This window comes from Thunnus thynnus, chromosome 23, assembly GCF_963924715.1.
Source record: "Thunnus thynnus chromosome 23, fThuThy2.1, whole genome shotgun sequence".
NCBI classification, from domain to species: Eukaryota; Metazoa; Chordata; class Actinopteri; order Scombriformes; family Scombridae; genus Thunnus; species Thunnus thynnus.
In genome coordinates this window covers 10,433,247-10,456,537 of record NC_089539.1, presented here as the reverse complement: position 1 = coordinate 10,456,537, position 23,291 = coordinate 10,433,247, and the positions used below count along the sequence as shown (strand labels likewise).

General features: G+C 40.1%; 2 protein-coding genes across 2 annotated transcripts; one reads left to right on the top strand and one right to left on the bottom strand.

Annotated features, from left to right (window-relative positions):
- Nucleotides 1–643: 643 nt before the first annotated feature.
- On the top strand, nucleotides 644–8,570 carry wnt7ba (wingless-type MMTV integration site family, member 7Ba). The gene is made up of 4 exons (XM_067581440.1): nucleotides 644–1,191; nucleotides 2,520–2,746; nucleotides 6,192–6,463; nucleotides 7,647–8,570. The coding sequence occupies exons 1-4, from the start codon at nucleotides 1,109–1,111 to the stop codon at nucleotides 8,124–8,126; spliced, it is 1,062 nt and encodes a 353-aa protein (XP_067437541.1). The 5' UTR covers nucleotides 644–1,108; the 3' UTR covers nucleotides 8,127–8,570.
- Nucleotides 8,571–10,112: 1,542 nt separating this feature from the next.
- atxn10 (ataxin 10) lies at nucleotides 10,113–21,854 on the bottom strand. The gene is made up of 11 exons (XM_067581439.1): nucleotides 21,678–21,854; nucleotides 20,337–20,528; nucleotides 19,914–19,999; nucleotides 19,701–19,797; nucleotides 19,250–19,414; nucleotides 19,039–19,119; nucleotides 18,579–18,735; nucleotides 18,223–18,331; nucleotides 17,714–17,898; nucleotides 14,606–14,669; nucleotides 10,113–12,232 (listed from the first exon to the last, which is right to left on the bottom strand). Exons 1-11 carry the CDS (start codon nucleotides 21,806–21,808, stop codon nucleotides 12,048–12,050), a joined length of 1,452 nt encoding a protein of 483 aa, XP_067437540.1. The 5' UTR covers nucleotides 21,809–21,854; the 3' UTR covers nucleotides 10,113–12,047.
- Nucleotides 21,855–23,291: the final 1,437 nt, after the last annotated feature.

The following is a 23,291-nucleotide window of genomic DNA, read 5'->3' as shown; positions in this document are numbered from 1 at the left end:
AACTGAAGCATTTTAACAAGTATCTGCCCTGCTGGCCAGACACTGCAGCTACAGTGTTATAGTACTAAGTTTGACCTCTTACTCCAGTGATGATGAGTTTTCACACTTTCATTGACCAGTTTAATTCACAAATCCTGTAGATTTGGTGATCTCCACTCCAATCATTCAGTCACTCTTTTTACTTTTAACACAAACATCAAATTAAATTCCGCAACATCAATACTGGTTTGCCAAAGACAAGGTTGTGATTGGACAACACTAGAGAGAGATAAATTGGCCTTATTATTGTTATATACATGTAATTCTACATGTAAAATCCCTTAAAGGTGGGAGGAATGGTGGCATACTTGTACCCAGAAGGTCACAGGTTCGATTCCACAACAGGTAGTGCATCCAACAACCCTCCCAGCACTCACACTGATTGATCAATATGAAAAGGAAAATACTCAAAATCTAAATACAAACATGGATAATACATTTGGTGATCAGCTTTACAACTTAGAGCGTAAACAAAAAATTTGATGCAAGCTTGAGTGAGCGAGAAAGAGAGAGAGAGAGAGAGAGTTGGATGGAGGGGGTGGAGGGGTGTGGGGGTGTGGGAGGTTTTGGGGGTGGGGATACGTTAGGATGCGCGGTGTGCAGACTCATCCCGGGGGCTGGTGCACCGGGAGAGGCCACTGTCTCCCAGCCTTCCAATGCCACAACAGTCTCACTTTTGGGAGACGTGAGCGGCACGTATCTGACATCCGGAACCCCAACTGCCCCCACCCACCCTCTCTCTCTCTCTCTCCCTCTCTCTCTGTCTGTCTCTCTCTCTCGCTCTCTTTCCCACCCAGTCCTCTATCAGCCCAGGTGGCAGAGCGCACTTCGGCCGAGGGATGCAGCGTCTCATCTCCAGCACATGGACAGCGGAGCTTGGAGCTGCCGCAGCGCGCCACGGCTCCACTAGCTGAAGACGCCACCTCTCAGCGGCGGGAATAAGAGACGACACACCTGCGTTCAACTCCTGGACCTCAGACTAAAGGATTGGTTCATACATCCTCCTCTTTTTTCTTCTTTTTTTTTTTCAAACCGCGAGAGCAGAACAAGTTGTGTTCAATGCGCAACCATGCTCATCATCCCGTCTCGCAGTGCGCTGCTCTCCGTCTATTACCCACAGATCTTCCTCATCCTCACCAGCGGTAGCTACCTGTAGGTTTCTTATAAATGCACTTGCTCAATTTAAACACATCGGTTTGATTTATAGGTCGCCTAACACGTGGGGCAGTTGTGGCTTAAGCGCAAATTGGCCAATTACGCACAGTGGATTTGGATAGATCGCACCTAGAAAGCAATAGCTGGTTATTGCAGGTGTTTTTACGCTTTAAAAAGTTATCTTTTAATGTTGCTAAATGGAGTAAATGGCCATATTTTAATCTTTAACGTAGCTAGTTTGTTCTGGTGTGGCAAAGAGATTATTTTGGAAACGGAAAAAATGTAACTTGGAATACCCAGTCAGCCAAAATTTAGGAAAAATAGGTTGGAAACGCGTGTCTGGTGTCATTTAATCAATTTAGGTTTTTTTTTCCACAATGGAATCACACACTAGCACGGGACAAGAGCTGCGAAGCTGTCCCCCATAATATGAACTGTTTTATCCCTTTCATTCAAATATTGTGTCATAAAGGACCGGTTATAAAGAGAGAGTGAACTGAGGCCATTATTTAATCTACATGATTTTTTTTACATGTTCTAAGATGTGCGTTGCTTGATGAGATAACCTGCTCTTATGGATTTACACATTACACCAGAGCCACTCTGTCATAGGAGCACCTCGTCAGACATGGGCCATAATTGGAAAGGCAGCATATGGAAAAGAGTGATATTGGACTACTTCATGCTCTGCCTATAGGCACAGGCCAATGTAATGAGCTCTTTCTTCTAGCATTAAAAGACCCTGGCCCTCACAAAGAGAATGATTGCTGCACCATACATGCCTCTCATTCATGACAAGGGCAGGTCCTGAAACCTAAAATAGCTGTGGTGGTTCATGTTTTCTGTAACACAGAGAGAGAGAGAGAGGCAGACAGAAATGAGCTGGATTTGGACCCATTTCTATAATGAGCTATTCTTCTCTTTTATGTCATTCTGGAGGTCCTGAGATTACATGTGATGTGGTCTGGCGTGAGGATGAATGTTGTAGAGTCTGCTCTTATCTTCTCATTTGGTCTTGTTTGTTTGGTTTCTTACTTTCAGTTCAACTGCCAACTATCACAAAAAGTTTAACAAAAATGTAAATGTTTATTGGAAACAATTGGACAAACCTCTTTACTTATTGCCCAACTGGTAGCAAAACCAGAGCACAGACTTCAAATCAAACTGCCATGTTTGCCATAAGCATACCAGCTTATACAATTTTTGTTTCGTCACTTCTTCTTGTGTGTTCTCACTCTTCCAGACAGAATATTATCAATGCTTCCTTGTAGAAACTGTTCTGATGGATGTTCCTCTCATTAAACTCTGTCTCTCTCTGCCTATAGTGCGCTGTCCTCCGTGGTAGCTCTGGGCGCTAACATCATCTGCAACAAGATACCAGGATTGGCCCCCCGTCAGAGAGCCCTCTGTCAGAGCCGCCCCGATGCCATCATTGTCATTGGTGAAGGCGCCCAGCTGGGCATCAATGAGTGTCAGTACCAGTTCCGCTACGGCCGGTGGAACTGCTCAGCCCTGGGAGAGAGGACAGTCTTTGGACAAGAGCTGAGAGTAGGTCAGTCTGTTTGCACCTGGCTGCCTGGCTTGTGTCACTGAAACTCACCTTTTCTAGTTTTCTTTCTAGTTTTAACTGTTTGCTTTTTTTTTTATCTTAGTATAGACTGTATGAAACAGGCAAAATAGGCTGAGTGAGGATGAGAAGGGACAGAGAGGTCTGATGGGACTGTAATTGTAGTCCAGCAGAGCATACAATTGCTCAAATAGCAGGGGAATTACTTAAGGATTTTCTGAGGCAAACTATTTACAAAGTGTTAAACTTTTAACACCAGCAAATGAAAATTCTTGGACTACAAAAAGTAAATCAGATCAAAGTAAATTAGATGCAACAGTTGGTAATATGAGCCTTGAGACACAAGTGTGGACTGATGTGTGATGAGGGCGACAGGATTGTGTTGCTTTAATCTATAAACAGGCTTGTGCTAACCAAACCCAACTGAGCTCTGTGCCCTGATTTCCACAACTGTGTGAACTGTGTGTGAACGAGCATAGTTCCGATGCTGTTCAGCTCTGCGGTTTGACATCAGGCTGTTTTCTCATTCTTCTCGTATTGTCCTCAAAGCTCATGTGACTATCATCAGTGGCATGAGAGGGAGCTGTAGTGTAGCTCAATTTAGTGCCATTAAAAAAGACTTTGAGATGGGTGGCAAGACTTTTATTGAAAGCATTTTTTTTGTTCGGAATGCCAAAAGCAGCAACCACAATGAATTCTCTGCCTGCTTTAGAAGAAAAACTGTGTCCCAAAAGTTTGATTCAATCTGTAGTTGCTGATTGTGACATCACTGTTCTTGCAACACCCATTGTCATAGTCCTGCACTCATAAATGGAGTGTGAAGACTTCCTTATGAAGCAGACCGAAGGCCTATCTGGGTGTGCCATCTTCTGAAAGCATTTATATCAAACCTCTGCGATCTGTAAACACAGCAACGCACACATCTCCCTGGTTTTAGTCAACATTCTTCCCAGTTTTATTTCTCACAAAAGCCTGTTTGGTCCTAACGTGAACCTCTTATATAAATTGTATTTCAGTCTGAAATGTTTTGTTGCGGTCTTGCTGTGGCTTTGGATCCATGTTTAATCTAGCAGCTCTGGGAGCAATCACTTTCTTCTACACGGTAGACAGGCAGACAGACGTCTGGATCCCTTTCTTTCTTTTGTCAGAGGAAATGTCTCTTTTCTCTTGTGGTGTGTAAACGAGCTAGGAGAGACACTTTGGACCCAACTTTGTTCCCCATGTCCTCTTCATGTAGACAGTTTAACCAAATAAGAATGTTCTAGACGACTAAATTTTAATAGAAATGTATAAAAACTAGCTGGATTGTTCTAGCAGTGTAAAAACATGAGCATTGATTCCTAGTAAAATGAATCAGTGTTTCCCTATGCCGTCTCTCTGAGCATTTTCACTATTTTTCAAAATGGAAATGTAGTACCCCCTCTTGCGTTGCTAATATATCATCGGTAACTTCATTTGATTGACTGTACCAGGCCTTTTAACTCATTAGGCATTGAGAAAGACCAGAGAGATTCATGCTAACCACTAACTGAAGTCAGCTCCAGCAGCTGGATGGCAACAATAGGACCCTGCATGCACTGGTGTACAATCAAAACAAATCATAGTGCGAAGAGATGGCTGTTTGGCTATTGCATGCGTCTGATGCCTTGAGAAATGCTCACCATACAATATATCTGAATGGCTCGCGGATTTAGCCTGATGAGAGAAGACTTCAGAGTTTGTTATGAGTTATGGACCGGGGGAACCGCAGGCCCGATGGTTTCTCCGAGTGAGTTTGTCAGGTTGGAAGAGAGCCATTAGAATCGCCTCTACCAGAGACGCCATGCATTAATACTCTGGGCTGTTGAGAAAAACGAAGGCCCAGCATTATCCTGATTGGAGAGGGAGGATATCCCATTACACGGACCAATTGTAGTGCCAATAAATTCATTTCCCCCTCCATGCCATAAATATAAATGTGTTTATTCTGAAGTTCAGATGGTGACATACGAAAGCTTGGAAATGGGCACATCTCAGTCAAGCCTGGCCGCAGATTATTTCAACATGCAACACAGCAGTATCATTTGCCATAATAATGTGGACCGCCTAAGACAGACACAGAATGACACTTAAGCTGCATGAGAAATTCCATTGATGAAAAACATTAAGGCACAGCAATTCCACGAGTGCTGATCCAGAAAAAAAGCTCCTCTAGCCCAGTGGTTCTCAAAATGGGGCCTGGGGACCCCCAGAGGTCCTTGAGGGGGTACCAGCGGGTCCCCAGCAAAAAGGGGAATAATTCATTTTCACTATAATTCCATCCATAAGTGACACAATGACAGAATGTGTGACTATTTTGGTTATTGTTTTCATACACTTTATGTAATAAAACATCTAAAAGCAAAAGTCTTACCAGATGGGGGACCCTGGGACAAAATCTAATCAAATGTGGGTATGTGGTCTAATTTGTGATAGTTTAGGGGTCCTTGATATGAAAACATTTGAGAACCACTGCTCTAGTCAGCCAGTAGATGTCACTTGTGTTTTCCTCACTTTACTGATTATTGTTTAAATGATGACTGACTGCTGATGCAGATCAGAGATCTGAAATAAGGCAGAGAGAAAACAATCAGTGAGCTATTATGAGATTACACAGATGTTCATAATAAAGCGCATTATGCTGGTGCTACTCAAAGTGCACTTCTGATATCTAGCCCATTAACCTGCCTTTAAAATTATGTAAGACTAAAAATAGTACTATAATCTTCTGAAGTTGTAGCTCTGATACTTGACATTAATAAATATTAGGAAAGTAAGATTAATTCTGTTGAAAACTCTTCATCTACTTAGTTATATCATACAACAATTGTGTGTTCCAGTGTTAATATACTCTACCAATTGATTCCTCTCCAATTCAGTGATGCAATTGAACTTTATTTATCTTTCCTTAAAGGAGTAGTCCAGCAATTAAGTATTGCACCTCAATAAGTTGGGGGACTTGAGTAATCAAAGCTGACAAGGTAGATGTTGAAATTTCCTGTGTTTTAGTCTCTAGTATGGGTCAAGCTCCAGAAATGCAAGATCCTACATTTCCCATAATGCAACTCAGTACCTCCTAAATGCCTACTTCTTTCAAACTTCATAATCCCAGCTTGTAACACAGGCTTTCTGTTAAAAATTTTAAGTTTCAAGTCCAAGTTGAAATAACCCTGATGACATCATCAGGGCTAAAACAAACTTTAATCCTCCTTCTTCTGTCATAAAAGTGTAACTTTATGATTGGTATACAATTACTGCATTTTTGAGGGAATAACTATTAGTACTGATTTTAGAATGCCTACAAAAGTATAGGTACTTAAAAAGCTATTTAGTTGAAATAAAGAGAGTCCTTGTATCAATTTACTTTGCACCTGATGTTGAATTTATTCAGATTCTGTTCTATTCTCTTCAGGCAGCAGGGAGGCAGCCTTCACTTATGCCATCACTGCAGCTGGAGTTGCCCACGCAGTGACCACAGCTTGTAGCCAAGGCAACTTGAGCCAGTGTGGCTGTGACCGAGAGAAGCAGGGCTACCACGACCAAGAGGAGGGCTGGAAGTGGGGAGGCTGTTCTGCGGATGTAAAGTACGGCGTGGAGTTCTCGCGGCGCTTTGTGGACGCCCGTGAGATCAGGAAAAACGCGCGCCGGCTGATGAACCTGCACAACAATGAGGCAGGGCGAAAGGTAATGCAAGCAATCTGACCAAGTATAGTTTTATACATGACTTTAAATACATTTTCAGGGTTCACTGATGATTACCCCAAAAATTATGCAAACTTAGCTAATACTGCAGAAAGCAAAGTGAGTTAAAAAAATCAACACCAGTTTAAACAGATGTAAGATAATGTGGGCAAAAATAAACAACTAAATGATCAGAGATTATTAATGATTTTGTCTGTTTCATGATAAGTACTTATATCAGTAACTAAAAGATTAATAAATGCATGAGCTACAGATCAGCGCTAAATTATAAATAAAGTGCAGAAATAATTAAAGTTCCTGTACATCAAGTGTCTCTGCATGTGTGAACACACTTGCGAGTGTGTGTAAGTGTGACAGAAATGCAAGACTTGGCAGATACAGCTGCCAGATGGATTAGTGCCACAGCCCTACAGTCCATTCACTGAATTACTAAGCATTAAGTCAGGATAGAGGATATTATTGCAAGTCTCACTCTCTTCCTTTCTCAGTGGCAGCGCCACAGACCACGCTTCTGCCCCGCCGCACACACTGAACCAACCAAAGTCGAGAGCAAACTCCCCAAAAATGTGATAGCCATGAAGAGAAAGACAGACAGAGTTGCTGATTTGACTGCTAGCTACAAGATGTTCTAATTATGAGCTTAGTTGCTCGGAAATCACTGTCTTATTATGAAATAAGTGCATCCACTGTTAAAATGTGGATGTAACTTTTTTTTTCCCCAAATGTCAAGCTTGATCTCTAAAAATCAGTAGAGAAGCAAACAGTCACCTGAAAATATTTGTATGGCATTATAATGTAAATCTGGCTTTAACCACAATGTAATTCTATACGTGCATGGTTGGCCAACAGCTCTGGTCAGTTTTCTCGGGCTGTCACGCCATTATGCGGTCTGAAGAAAGGTAAAGCTAATTAGAGACTACAGTCTTTGGAGTATACGTTATTTTTTCTGACATAAAGTTGGCCTACTGGTTGGTGTGCTGAAAGTTAAAGTGTCCACAGAAAGCCCAGCTTACCAAAAAAGACATCTGAGGGCCATGCGATTGTCATTCAAATTCAAGCAATGACATGTGAATTTAAAATGACCATTTATGTATTAATCAGATTACCCTTATTAACTATCATTTTTAATTCATACTGACCTAATTTCTACTCTCTATATGATCAGATCCTAGAAGAGAGGATGAAGCTGGAGTGCAAGTGTCACGGTGTGTCTGGTTCCTGCACCACAAAGACCTGCTGGATCACGCTGCCAAAATTCAGAGAGATTGGTTACCTGCTAAAGGAGCGTTACAGTGATGCAGTTCAAGTAGAGCCAGTCCGGGCCTCACGGCTCCGCCAGCCCTCCTTCCTACGTCTCAAAGAGGCTCGGGGCTACCAGAAGCCCACTGACACAGACCTGGTGTACCTGGAGCGCTCGCCCAACTACTGTGAAGAGGACACAGCCACAGGCAGCACAGGGACACGGGGCAGACTGTGCAACGGTACCTCTACCCACACAGACGGCTGTAATGTGATGTGCTGTGGCCGGGGTTTCGACACGCACCACTACACACGGGTCTGGCAGTGCAACTGCAAGTTCCACTGGTGCTGTTTTGTCAAGTGCAACACATGCAGTGAGAAATCAGAAGTTTTCACTTGCAAGTAGGGGATGAGGAGGTGGAACACTGGGGGAGGCTTTGTAAAACGGATATGGGTCGAAGGTAAGGGGATATGACAAAGTGGAATTTGAAGTGAAGGACTTGGAAGTATTTATTCAACATTTTGCACATTTTGACATCCTATTTGGAATTCTTTACAGAGAGGAGAGACAGACACGAAATGGGATATGGTTTGTAAAGTATTGGGAAGAAGAGACATGAACATTTCAGTAATATATTTTCTTGCGTGCTGGTACAAAACATGTGACATGGTGCAAACATGTTGCAAAGGACATGACGTTTGTTTTTTTTGTCTCCAGCAAAGCAACATTTGGAAGACAATTACCTGCGCATCTTACAAAGATGTAGCTTACAGTCTTCAAAAGATGTCACGCACAAGAGGAAAATAAAACTATTGGTGGATCTTGTTGGACTTTTGTAACATCCTAACTGGAAATGCTACAAGAGCAAAGTGCTTTCAACTGCCGTGAAAGAAGGAGAGTCGAGCTTCAGTGGCTCCCGCTGAGGGTTGAAAGATGGCAGTGGAATACGTTTAACTGTACACTCACACTGTATTCTGTTTGAACACTGAAAATAAAACAAAATTATTTATGTAAAAATATATTGCAAACCTATATAGGATGGATAGCAAGTTCAATTGCTCTTTAACATGTTTCTTCTCCTTTGTGATCTACTGAAACGAGCTGGGAGTAACCAACTTTTATTCAAGTGGAATCACATTTACAGCCACTGAACAGAATATTCAGCTAAATCCTCTGTTATTTTAATTTTTATCCATTATCAGTCGTCAGTGGCATATTAAGCTATAGATTAGTTCTTTTGCACTCACATAGTCACACTTCTTCTTTTTCATGGAACATCAACATCACAGAGTTTGGGGGGTTGTGTTGTCGAGTGCCGTGCTGACATCTCTCTCATGGACATATTCCCCCCACCCCCTTGGGCCCACACCCTTTGTTACGCCAAGAGCCAAAGAGGCAGAAAATACTCACATACTATTTTAAGCATCCAAACTTGTCAGTTTGAACGGCACTTTCCATCCCGACCGTGTTCATTGTTTTGTTTTGTTTTTGGAGGGCTCTTGACTTCTGAGAAAAGTATGTAAGCCTCATTGGAACTCCATAGAGGTGCAATCAGGTTCAGATACATCGAACATTCCCATGAACGGCAGAGACATGGAATTCCACATGGTGGCCTCTGCTTACACAAGGTCTTCCAGCGCGGTTTAGGCCTGCCTGGGTGGATGGCATGTACCCTAACCACACAGAAGGGGGTATGAGAGGATCAAAGGCCTCAAAGCTATTTTTGGACAGCACCCTTAATGTATTCAGAAATGTTTATTTAGGCTTTATATAACTTACAAAACAATTTGAAGAGTATATTTTTATATGAGGAACGTGGCACTTTATGTCATTTATAGATGGAAAAGAAAGTCACTATTTACAAGTGTTTTCTAATGTCATTGTATTCAGATTTGAGAGCTATAAATTATTTGGAATTTATGTCTTTGATCAAAGTTCCTAAATTGTAAATAGTCCACGTGTTTTTTTTTTTTTATCAAAGTAGCCCAGATTGTCCACCTCGATATGATCCTTCACAATTCAAAGTAGCCCATAAATTCTGAGTGATTCATTAAGTACATCAAGTGTTGGAAAGTACAGGAAATTTTGTGGAACCCACTGTTAAGTATTTGAGGAAATATATGGAAGTAGAAAATACAATGAAAGTGTCAGCAACCAATTAATTGTGCAGCTTTAGATTGAAGAGATTTCAGTGTTTCTACTTGTCTTGTTGCCTCTATCAGTAACTAGGAACAACTCATTGCTTTCTAAAGGCACCGTTATAACTTCAAATACAACTAATTTCGGTTTCTTTATTTGTTTTGTGGCAAAATCAAAGTCTGCATCACTTACAAACACGGACAGTTGTATTTCTTTTTTACCAATAAAATTTGAGCATCCTTTTAAAGCCTCTTGAGTTTTATGTCACATCTGGCCTTTATTGTTGTTAGTAAAATCATTACAAAAAGCTGTTTGTCACACACACAATTCTTTATTAAGCCGCATATAAACATATTTGACCCAAACAGGAAGCATATATTTTACACCCTGACAAAGTTGTTGTTTTTTTTTTTTTTGCTGAAGGCGAAACCAGAAGGCACAAATACAATATAGTAGAGGCCTGTGGTATAAAACGCTGATATGGGAAACACCAGAATTCTGGCCTTGACTGATGTGGTACTAATGTGTTAGGAGGTGAACAGACGGCCGCGGCCATGCCACCTCATTCAGCCCGGCTGACTCGCACAGCCTCTTTCCTGTGGGGCTGAAAAGCATTGCAGCCAGCCAGTCGAGCGCAAGTAACAGCTGTTTTGTTAGCTGTCTGAAATCCTTGGGGACCGGAACCGCATAAGCTCCCTTCACTATGCCGGCGGATTGAGGGGAGAGTCCAGCGGATTGTTTCAATACATTTTGTCATTAAAAATCAGAGGCAGAGCAAACAGGGTGGAGCAGGGTGTGGGCAGGCCCGTAAAGCGCTGCATTGTTGAGGTGTCAGTACTGTTCAGCTTATCCAGCAACGGGAGGAGCAGGGAGGGATGTCATTCTGCAAACTAATGCTTCTGGTCTGATTCACTCACTCACTCATTCATTCATTCACTCACTCACTCACTCACTCACTCACTCACTCACTCACTCTTTGGACACCCACTTACAATATGCACTCATCCCTCATGTAACAGAAGATGCCCACAAACACACAGCTAGAACTAAATAGGAGTTCAGTATTTAGTAAATCTCTAAGAAAGTCCATGCAGTCTGGTATAACTTAAATCTAATTTGCACAAAGCGAAGGGAAGCGGTCTAAGGTGTAAAATATGAACTCAAAGTTGTGAGTTTAAAGATGGTTAATGATCTATATTGCATGCCATTAGCCCTCTCATGCCTTATTCATCTACAGTACTGTGCAACAGGATTGAAATAGAAGATGGAGAGTAAGATGAAGATGAAATACACTACATTGTGTTGAGTATAAAACTCATTACTGTTATATCCTTAATACAAGCAGCACTGCAAAAGCAAGTAGCACATGCTGTATATTGAGCTTTGTTTTCAAATGACATGCATAGTGTGAGAGTTAGTTTTAGTGTCGTATGCTGACCTTAGATGACCTTAGGTTATGTTTTTATTAATATTATGTCTGTTAAAATAAGCAGTTATTCACTAACATTTTAAGCGTGTTTATGGGGAGAAAGTCTTCATACCTCTGGTTAAGACACCACCATTTAATTAGGTGAGGCGCAGGGGGGTTATTACATCATGTTTTGGTCATTCTCTGTTTCGTGGTTACTGCAGAAGTCACTACGGGCCTGAGATTAAACCACAACCCCTGCTGGTAACATCAGTGTCTCTGAAAAGTGAAAAGCCCGGACACTGTGGTGCTCTTTGTCTTTGGATTAAACCCCAAAGCATTAGCTTTGCCAAAAGGTACCAGCATGTCCTCGCCTCTCACAAACTCTTCATTTCCCAGAGTTGGGTCAAGACAAAACAAGAGCTCTGGACATCTTGACCTCTTCTTTTATACCAGGGGGACCCTGTGGACCTTTTGTATATAAAGAATGCCTTAAGCCCCATCTGGACACGAGTGCTTGCACTGCTGAGGTAGAAAAGTAAGTTATACTATACTTCTCTGATAGAAATGTCTAATTCAGCTTACTCTAGCTTACTTACTATCAATTATTCTAGACAGGCACAAAACTTACGCGTTAGATGAATAAATCTTAAGTATTTGGTAACATTGATGAGGCTTGCAGCACATGTTAATACATGTGCTTTCTAAACAATAACTTCACATGAAAACCTGATTGCGGGTAGAGGGCCTCCTTGCTCCTGGCTGCTTCTGTAAGATTTTCATGAATCTTTCCTCACAGTTTTGAGTAGCAAGCTCCCATCTCGCTCCTCCACCAGGAAGCCCAACTCCCTGAGTGCGGAGTAGTCAGCGGGGCCGCGGCGTTCCAGGTTGGCAACCAGCTCCTGATTCTGAGTGTTGTGTTCTAGGAGGTTCCTGATGGCAAAGATGGACCACTGGCTGATGACTGGAGGCGTTCATTAAGGACAGCAACATGGAATTTCAGACAGTGGTTCTTTCTGGTATTTTTTGATTGTGTTTTTAGGCACTAGTTGGTGGCTGTAAAGTAAATGTTGATGGGAAAAAATATATATAGCTGCTTAAATAGAATAAAAAACAAGGATAAACTTTAGGTTATGATAAGTGTAAATGAGTTTGTCATGTCTTAATATCAATTTAGATGACTACAAAAAACACTGTCACGCAAGTAGGTCCTGGTGCTATAACGATAACAATGTAACTAACAATCAATATTTAATACTAGACATGAGCGTGAGCAGCCCTTTGTACCGCAAGATTAACAAAACCCATTTCATGAAAAAAATGCATACTTGCAAAAAATACCCCACCCTCAAAACATTCTCAGCTAACCCGTATCAACTTTCCCGCACAATTCCAGACATAATTTTTTCTTTAACAATCTCTCGGAACAGAAACAAATGCCGACACCTACATGAAAAAGATGGAAGGAGTAGGCTGGGCGTGTTTGTGTGTGTGTGTGTGTGTGTGTGTGTGTGTGTGTGTGTGTGTGTGTGTGTGTCTAAACCAGCAGACCTTGAAGTGGTCTGCTGGTTTAGAAGCGTCCACACAAGCTGAAGGAGTGTGGGAGCAGACTATAAAGTACACAGTTACCACTTAATTACATTGGATACACCAGCACAATCCAATTCAACAGCCCTTCAATAAATTATATCTCTGTGAAGTTTATAATGTTCATTGACAATGTGTCAAATAAATAGTGATTCAACTATGTGGTACTTTAATTTTGTGGCTGCAATTAGTGGTAGTTTCATATTGGAAGCATTACATTGAGAGGTGTTTATAATAATGTATAATAATATATGAATAATCTTCTGTCCACCTTAATATGTAAATGGTAGGCTGACAAATATTAGAGGAACCTATCACAATGCAATCCAAAGTAAAAGCACCTCTGTGGTCCAACAAATTCCCTTAACCCCTCAAACACGGTATCAACTAAAACTGAGCATCAGAACAAGTAGACTTTATTATAGGGTAATTGGATTGGATTGCATCACAGGTGTACCTAATAAAGTGGTACTGTAACTCAGTGCTACCTAGACGTGTATGGACCAGACTTGACTTAAAAGTTTCTCAAAAAAATTAGCATTAACAACCAGCCCAAATGACTTTAAAGACATCATATTATGCCCTTCCCAGGTTTAATATTTTTATTTTTGTTGTCTATTTACCAACATTTTTTTGTGGTCAAAAAGCACCTAGTTACAGCTGTACAAGCCATGGACGCAGCCCTCTGTCTCACTCAACCTGAAACAGGCTGTTTTGTGTCAGTTTAATGCCCCCCTCTTCTGATTGGCTGACTGTTTTCTGAGTGACACACGTCCAGGCCAACCACAGGTAAAGAACTGTAGCCTACTGTAGCTAGGTAAAACCAGGGCCCTGGTTTAAAATCACAGGTTAATTGTGATGGCCACCGCTGAGGATTAGGTTATCTAACCTTTGGAAGGCTGTGCAATGACAAATTTGCTTCCTGATATCCAACATCCGCGCAGCATTTCCTCTGCTCCGCTCTGTGTGTGTGTGGAGGGGCTGAGCCCCGCCTCCAAAGAAACACAGAGAGCAGAGGAGAGGAGAAGAACTAATTAATGACAACAAAACACAATAGAGACTCTTAGACTGAGCTGAAATGAAACAAGTGCACACAAATTAGGTAAATAACATAAATAAACATATTTTGTTTCTTTCAGGAGGGGCGGAGGGTCCTGTAGGAGGGGCAGGACCCCTCCAAGGCAATGGTAGGGGAAACACTCAGCGTATAGTTGCAACATCACAACCTTACAGAAGTTCGAACGGTTCGTCTAATGTTCGTCTACAGTTTCTGAATACGGGCTGTGTGCATTCCTTCTTGGACTGAGCTTTTCGATACTTCCACAGTATTTATATAACACCTAGACCTGCTTTATAATCAAAACAAGAAATGGAAATCTCCATTCTACAATATGTCCCCTTTAATAATAAATGCAACCAATCAGTTGACACTATTGACCAGCTGCAGGCAAAGATGTATTGAGAGATGGTGAAGAAGTCTTTGAAAATTTCACGGAAAAGTTTGAAATAGTCTGCACATACTGCAGCAATCAAAGCCTGATGCCACACTTATTTTTGGTTGCAAACCCACCAGCCCCCCTGTGCAAGCGTGCCAAATTCAATTCAAAAACTGCCAGGATAAGATACACAATGTCTGGAAAGATATCTGGGTATAAATATGACCAGCGATTTAGATCAACTTGAAAAATATGTATATAAACACAGACGTGTTTGTATTTCTAAATCATTAACTCCTGTTAGCAAAGGATACATGGGTTGTTGCTGTCTATGTTGCAGTTGTCCAAGATCAGGGGGATGCCTTCCAGTTCTCTCACCTGAGGAAAAAAGTTCAATAGGATATAAAAGAATGGAATGGTACAGATGGATTTCATTTCGCTTTTCATTAGTGTTTGGTATCATTGATCATTTTCCAATAGTATAATGGAATAGACAAACTCATGCCAGGAAAAATACTTTTCCAAACAAATGTCTTTGCCCAACAAAAGCTCATTTAACAGTGTTTAATCAGAGGTACAGTATATGCTATTGGCTTTCTGATTATATTACTCCATCTATAAAGCCATTCTGTGTTGATTGTCTTGATAAATCATCCTTGGGACAAAAGAAAACCTGAAATTGCATTTATGAACTTTCAAAATGTAAGTTTTGCAACCAAAACACCTTTTTTTCGGGACTTATAATTAACAGCCACACCTAATAGCATCAAAAGGTTTTGCTTTTCAACACCAAACCCTAATGTCAATCTCTGCTATGGTCTGGAAAAAACACAAACACACAAAGATAGACTGCCCATTTTAGGCAAGAAAGCTCTCATTAAAACTATTTAACTGAATTCTTACACAGAAAGGTTACAGTAAATTGTAGCATATGGTTGTGCAGTGCAGTCTAGTCAGTAATCACCTTTTCAAAGTGAAAACAGTGGGAATTTATTTAAAGGCAACAAATATGTTATACTTGAAATGTGAAATATTTTGAGTACTTCTTTGGTGGTCAGAATTCAAGACTCAAGGGACTATGAAAAAGCTGTGCAGAAGCAGAAGGTCAACACAAAATAAACATACGCAGTCGACCTAACTGTCCCTGTCTTTTCCAGAGCCTCACGTCCATACAAAAGCAGCAGTGTGGTTGTCGGTTAGTCTACGACCGTCACAACGGGGTGATCTGCTCTGTATCATGTGTCTAATTCTATAGGCTTAATTATTGTCTTTGCTTGCCGTTGCCTTCCTCTTGCCTTTGTGGTTACCCTCCAAATATATTGGTACGAGCACCAGAACAAGACAAAGTGCTGACTTTCAGAAAATGGAAATGTCATTTAAACTGTCAAAAGAAACAAAGTCGCTGACTAGTACAGGCACCCAGGTCTGTGTTTTCCACTTTTAAAATGATTGTCTGAAGTTGCTTACATTATGTCCAAACCCATAAAGAGATGAATAACAAGCGACTGGACCCTGAATTCAGTGCCGTACATGCAGTTCAGTGCTTTGCATGCACATCTTAAATTACAATCTATCCCAAAGGTGAACAGAATGACATTTGGTTTACTGGAAGTGATCTTAGTGAAAACAGATATGGGGTGATTTCTGACCACTGACAGGCCACAGAGAGGCCAACAGAGGGTGGCCATCCCACAAGCATTCCACAAATCTGTTTCTATTAAGTAGGACTGAGTCTGTATTATGCCACAGATATAGCCCAACTTCTCCCCATCCGCTTTATTATCTATCTGTGTTTTATGTTCATAGTGACACCGATGGCGATGGAGGGAAACTGATAAAATCACTGGAGTGAGTGAGGGAGGGAATGTTTCACATTTCAGTGCAAAACCAAGTTGTTGTGCTGAAAGAACGTGTAAACTTCCGGACACAGGAACACACAGCTTGCTGCTCCATTAGACATTAAACTCATTTGCACTCAACAGTTGTCCTCACTCCTCAGGAGATCATGTGGTTTGACACCACAGAGTCCGCCTCTTTCTTGAGCTGTAAAATGCGAATGGTGGCTGCCACTACAGTCAAAGAAAACTGGAGCCAACTAGACCTCTCACTCTCTTCTTGACCTGATATTGTGTTAGACTGAGCAACGGTGCCCCAGATCCCATTAGAGGAAGATCCCAGCAGATTAGGAAAATATAAAAAAGAAACAAAAATCTAATTCATAAAGATAAGCAAGCGACAGTAATCACATTTTAGGGATTTTATGCATTTTGCTTTTCTATTCCATACTTTTTCCTGACAGACTTATTACATGGCTGAAACCAAATTATTTTTATTATGGACTCATCTGTCACTTATTAGTATGATTAATCATTAAATCATTGAGTCTAAAAAATGTCAAAAAATACTGAAAAAAGTCCATCACAAGTTCCCAGAGTCCCAAGGCAATGTCTTAACTTCTTGTACCCAAATATATTCCATTTACAATAAGAAACATATATAAAAAAAGAAGCAAATCCATACATTTTGAGAAGCACTAAGCAGCAAATATTTAACAATTTTCCTTGAAAAAAAGAAATTACCAATTAAATGATCATCAAAATTGTTGACAATTCTTTAGAGCTGCAACAATTAGTCGAATAATCAATTAGTTCCCGACTATTAAATAATCAATTAACTATTTTGAGTCATTTTTTAAGGAAAAAAAAGTCCAAATTCTCTGATTCCAGCTTCTCAAATCTGAATATTTTCTGGTTTCTTTAGTCCACTATGACAGTAAACTGAACATCTTTAAGTTGTGGACTGTTGGTTGGGACAAAACAAGACATGTGGGGATGTCAGATTGGGCTCTGCCAAACAGTGATGTTCATTTTCTGACACTTTATAGACTAAACAACTAATCGATTATAATCGATCGAAATTATCAACAGGTTACTCAACAATGAAAATAAATGTTAGCTGCAGCCCTACAATTCTTTTTCTGTTGATCGACTAATCATTTAACTGACTAAAGGTTTCTGCCCCATACAATATTTTCTTGGTTGTGATATATCAACAACAGCAACAGCAGCAGGGTGTAGTACTGGAGAACTAGAAATTATGCTCCCCAACAACCACAGTACAACATATGAAATAACAGAGGGTTTACAGCTTCAAAAAAGGTGATTTCATGGATGTTTGTAGACCAAAGAACAATCAAATCAAGTAAAAGCAGATTTTCGTATTTCATAACCTGCACAGGAAACCCGCCTTAAATATATTTTAACTAGTGTCAAAATATCCATTCACTCTTCTCTACATTTGATCTACCTTCTGATTAGTTAGGTTTTCAGTGTATTTTAAGGATGGTAATTGAATTACACAAGTCATCCATCTGTTTATTGATCTGATCTTTCATCCATTCATCACTCCAATCTAATTCAAACCTTGTTCTGGTTGTTGGTATTCCTGTAACAGAGGTTTCCTATCAGCCTGATGAGGTGAGCCTTGAAGCTGATGACCGGGGAATCAGAGGGAGAGTCTCCATCTCCACTGAAAGAGGAGAAGTTCTGAGCAGCACTGAAAATATTCTTACTGGCCTTCCCTATGGCATGCACCTGCTCCAGGAGCTCTGCAAGGAAAATGCAAAGGGTGGAAAGAGAGAAAGAGACATTTTATTTACCCCAAGCTCAAGATCAACCCATTAAAGAAAACCCTTCAGATGGTGATGGAATTGAGGTCATTAAGGTCTAGTTACATTTACTTCAGAAATGTTGTATGAGTACCAAATTTAATGTTTTGCTCCTCTGCTTTGTGCTTTATTTCCTGTGCAGGCTTTTTGTGCTTGTTTTTCTGTGGGTGATTTGATGAAGATCTCAATCAAATGTCAATGGTGTGCAGATGACATATTTATCATGAGGTCAGACAGGTTGTGTGAGTGTGTGTTTTAATTTACCAACAGTAGCCACTAGAAGGTCTGGATGGTTCTGTAGGAACATGAGCTGGCTGTTATCTGAGGTCATCTCACATAGCACCTCCAGCAGACTAATCACTGTCATTGCCTCCTGCAGGACAGACGATTGCAACCAACAGGTGGCAGTCACATGGAGAAAGGATGTATGAGATAAAGTTATGGGTGCAAAAATGTCCTTGACATGCTCGTCTATGTCCACTCTCTATTCAAAAATAATTAGAAAATCAAAATCCTCAACAGTTTCACACAGGTTAAATCACAGTCCTCGTGTCTGTAACAGTTTATGTGGGAGGTTTGAGGACAGTGGTAGATACATCTGTCAGGTTTAATATCTGTACCTCAATACTGGAATCAGAGCCAGTGCTAAGTGTCAGCACAGCTCCACAACCTTTCTGGAAGGTAGAGGCCACGAAACGAGCCACGCTGGAAGGGATGCCGCAATCCTCCGAGCCTCCCTCTCTCAGTTGGGCAAAGAGCAGCTCTAGCAGAGTAACTCTGAAAAACACACACACATCTGTACAACACAACTATGGTACTGTCTACAATTAGATGTCCACATTCTCTATCTCTACTTGACAGTATTCCCTTATATGTAGTATTAGTTTTTCTGGATACATCAATGGTTATTCTGCAATATCTGAATCAGAATAACTAAAATCTATGGTGTGCATTCAGAAAAGTCTTTAGTCAGAGGTCTAGGTTTAATGTATTTTTTGTCAGCAGATGAGTTTCTGTGTATACTGACTCTTATTATTTATTCTTGTGGATTTGTCCATCCATACAATAAAAGTGAAGTACCTTTCATTGGGAGACATCCCAGAGTACATGTTTTCCACCAGAGCTGAAGACTTGAGGAAATGTTGAGTTGCAATAATAACCCTGTCAAATGAATAAACATCAAATGAAAACTTTACCAACAAGTAGTACCAAGTAGTATTGAAATGATACATACACAGCTATAAACTAACAATTACATAACACACACCAACACAGACACACACACACTTACGTCCAGTCCAGGTCTGGTTGGGTCCTACAGAGCTCCATCACCTTCAGTGCCAGCTGGATGTTCTGCGGCTCAGACAGTTCTTCCACCTTGGCATCATCCAGACACGTGTGGAGTACCATAGAGGTGTAGTTCACCACCTTCTCATCATCGACACTGAGCAGCTGCCTGTTCACACATGTTTGAGTTGACTCAATGTGAGGACACATGTTTGTGATAAATAAAAATAAATAAATAAAAGCACAGTACTGATAAAGAGTGTGCATTATTGTGTAAACTAAAGGGTTAAATCTGTTGTTCTTCAAACTATGAACCACCAGGATACCATCAGACACAGAGAGTGAATCATAATGATTTTACAAATTGTGTCTCTGATGTAACTGTGTAAACATTTCTAATAGTGTTTGTTTTCTGAGTTACAAGCATGTTTGCTACTGTGACACACACAACTCACAGGAGCAGATCCGGGAAGCTCAGCTGCCAAATGTCATCTTTACACATTTGGTTTCCCACTGCCAAGTTACCTAGGAACTGGATCCCACAACGAAGAGCTGGATCACAGAGGATCATTTAAGAAAAACAGGTTAGTATAAAAAGTTAACTATAAAGAGCAACTCATTTTATTAGAGATCAATTACCTAATTTAGGACGTTATGTTTTGACTTACGTTCAAATATGCCATCTCTGCCCTCCAAATTTATGGTTTGAAAGAAGGTCAGGAGTTTAACAGAAACATCAATAAAACCAAGCTCCCTAAGGAAAGAAGAAAAAACAGAATTATGTTAGCTGGTTCATTGCATGATTTCTTTGCGTATTTCTAGTTTATTTTGTACAACTAAATGAACACCTCCAATATAATGCAAAGCACTACAATAGCCTTATCTAATAAATCCAGTCATTTTGCAGTGTACAATGATATTCAGTACATGTTGTGACTATGTCAAACATGTGAGGCAGAGAAAACATTTCAAAAAGCTTTTATATTAAATAAACTGATCAATTCATGGAAGGAATTTTTTTTTCTTTCCCCCTGTCTCTCACAAAGACTACACTGGTGAGTGTCATCAGTCGTGCTTGTGACTGCCATTACCTGAGCAGGCACTGGTTGCGTGTGCTTTGCACACAGGAGTTCCTCTGAGCCCTGAAGCACTCGGCAGTCAGCTGCAGCTGCAAGGCAACAGACTGCAGGTCCTGATCATCTATGCTAGCAGCTTGCAGCTCATTACACAGCCGGGACAAGACTTGCAGAAGACTGGAGAAAGCCTGCTCTTCGACGACATCTCTGAAAACAGAATGGTAAATGGTAAATGGCAGCATTTATATAGTGATTTTATCCAAAGCATTTCACAGTTTTTACCACTCGTTCACAAACACACTCACACGCTGATGGCAGCAAGCTACCATACAAGGCACTTTGGGGTTTATCGTCTTGCTCAAGGACACTTCGACATGCTGACAGGAGGATGTGATTAGTGGACGACCCACTCTACTCTCTCTAAATTGTGAAGCAATCAGGGGGAAAAAGTGAACTTACATTTCATTCCACATATTCACAGCAGAGAAACAGGTGTAACCAACAGCACTATTAATTGCTGCACTGCATTGCAGTAAAGGCTGGTAGAAGCCACCATTAATCTTATTAGTTCGTCTGCCTGTGCTTTTAATATGGCAAATCAAAATGTCTACTGTGAAAGGTCTATTAATATGATGTTTTTTAGGAACTATAAGGGAAAAAAGAGAGCAAAATGACATGTTAAGTACCAGATGGATATTTGACAGGGTGGGGTAAAAGTAGGTGGTGCCCATGAAGCAAACGCAGTCAAAAACAATATATGAAGAAGCCTATCTTGCTCTCAAGTTCACAGTCAGTAAAGGAGGAGTCTTGTGTCTTTTGTGTTTAAAAAATACGGCAACTAGGACAAAGTTTAAGTTGCATTTTTCATTTGCACATCAGAAACTCATGAGCATTGAGAGAAACGAGTGGTTTATTATTCTTAATAGTGTTATTTCAATCAAATTAAACTTGTTTGAGAACTAAAGCTTTAGTGTAGCCTCTACAAAATGCCATTGTTGGCAACACAATGTTACACGGACAGATTGTTAATACATTAATAATACATTATTATTGCACCTCTCTGGTGTTTATTCTTAACGGACGTCTTCAAACAGTTATCAGTGTTGCTTCAGAAATCTCCCTCCCTCGGTTAACAACAACAATAAAAACGTATTGGCTCGGGAAAGTAGACATATTTAAGTAATACTACAATTAGATGGATGAGTAAACGTCTAAAATCGCCGTTTATTAACACAAATAGAAAATAAACCGTCCTGAATGATGCTGCACTTTAAAATTGACAGTCAGGCTAGCTTAGCTGGTAAGCTAACACCCTCGGTTTCCAATTAAAAAGCCAGCAAATGGCGTCGTCCTCACCTGTATTCCTTTTCCTTTAACGCTGCTGTGCATGTTTTTAAGACCTGTAGGTGTTCAGGACGGTATTTTTCATTCAAAATACCAGCAATAGACGTTGAAATGTCCACGTTGTTGTTGGTTGTAGCTGCCATGTTTGCCTGCTTCTTCCGTGTGTGCGGGACATCCGGGTAGATTCCTGAAACGCTATTGGTTTAATCCAGGGTGAAGGTGGAGTCAGAGCACGTGCTGCTGTTTTCAAGCAAGTCATAGTGCAGCTTGTTGTCATCTACAGGAGGAGTCAGTGTAACATAAGATGTGTTTGTATCAATAATACAGGGAGAGACACACATTACAGAGAGGACTCAGTACAGATTGGGAAAAATGTGCATAAAAGTTGTGTGCAAAATTTTATACATTGCATGTACTTTTTATACTGTGAACATTTGCACATTCCCAGTCAATATCAGTTCATTTTTTAAACTCAACAGCTCTCTTCACATACAATAGATTTTTACTTATTCTTTATAGTAAAATTCAATCTATATTTTATATTATATGATATATTTTTATATCACCTGTCTTTTGTAGTCGTATTTTTCTTACTTTGTTTAGATACTTGTCCTGATTTTTCACCTACATTCTGTTTTTTGTTTGTTTGTTTGTTTGTTTTTTTGATTCTGATGTATTTTTGTTTCCAGGAGTTCTAGCTGTTTATTTGGTTACTTGAAAGAAACTAGCCTGATAAATAGTATGTAGTATTGAAGAAGATTGCTTGCTGTCTCCAGGCCTTTGTAGGTAACTATGCATTAATTAAACAGTATAATCAATAAACCAATTAAGCTATATTGCACATATTGTAAATACTTTTGTGTGCATGGGTATATAGTATTTGGACAATTTTGTAGTTTTATTCTGTTCTAAACTAAAATATTTGAATATTTGTTAATACATTTTCTGTATGTATAGTGTGGAGGGAGCTACAACTGCTTTTCACTGGCAAACCTGTATTGTATAATGACAATAAAGACGAACCTTGATCCTTACTGGTTGTTTTTTCAATTATATAAGTGAAGTTTTGAATTAATGTGTATTTGTGTGTAATGACCTATTCGTGTGACTGAGGTGTCTTGCTGTCATATTGTATATATGCAATTTGTTCTCAGGTTTCTCTTGTAAAACTGACCTTGATCTCAGTGAGACTTCCTAAATCAATTAAGCTTAACAAAGCAACTATACTGAATTACTGTCCAGTGTGACAGACAACCTCAGCTTTAACCTAAACTGTATTGTCCCCAAAAAGGATTTGTCTTGCAGCAAGGTGAAACATACACACACTTTAACATAAGATACATAAAACAATACATATTGTTGATATGTAAATATATGCTAAAACCTACTACATGGCCTCAAATGAAATACAATGTTGACAGCATAAAACCTGGGATACATCCAACCATTGTCACCCAATCCAGTCATCAGTGGTTACAACATTATCACCATCAACACATTGTTACTGCATATGACTCATAATGAGCATTTAATTTGAGCACGGGATGACTGATTGATGCAATTTGGATAGTTATCTTTTGAGAATGATCTTTACTATTTCACAAGACTGTACGTGTTGTGAAATGC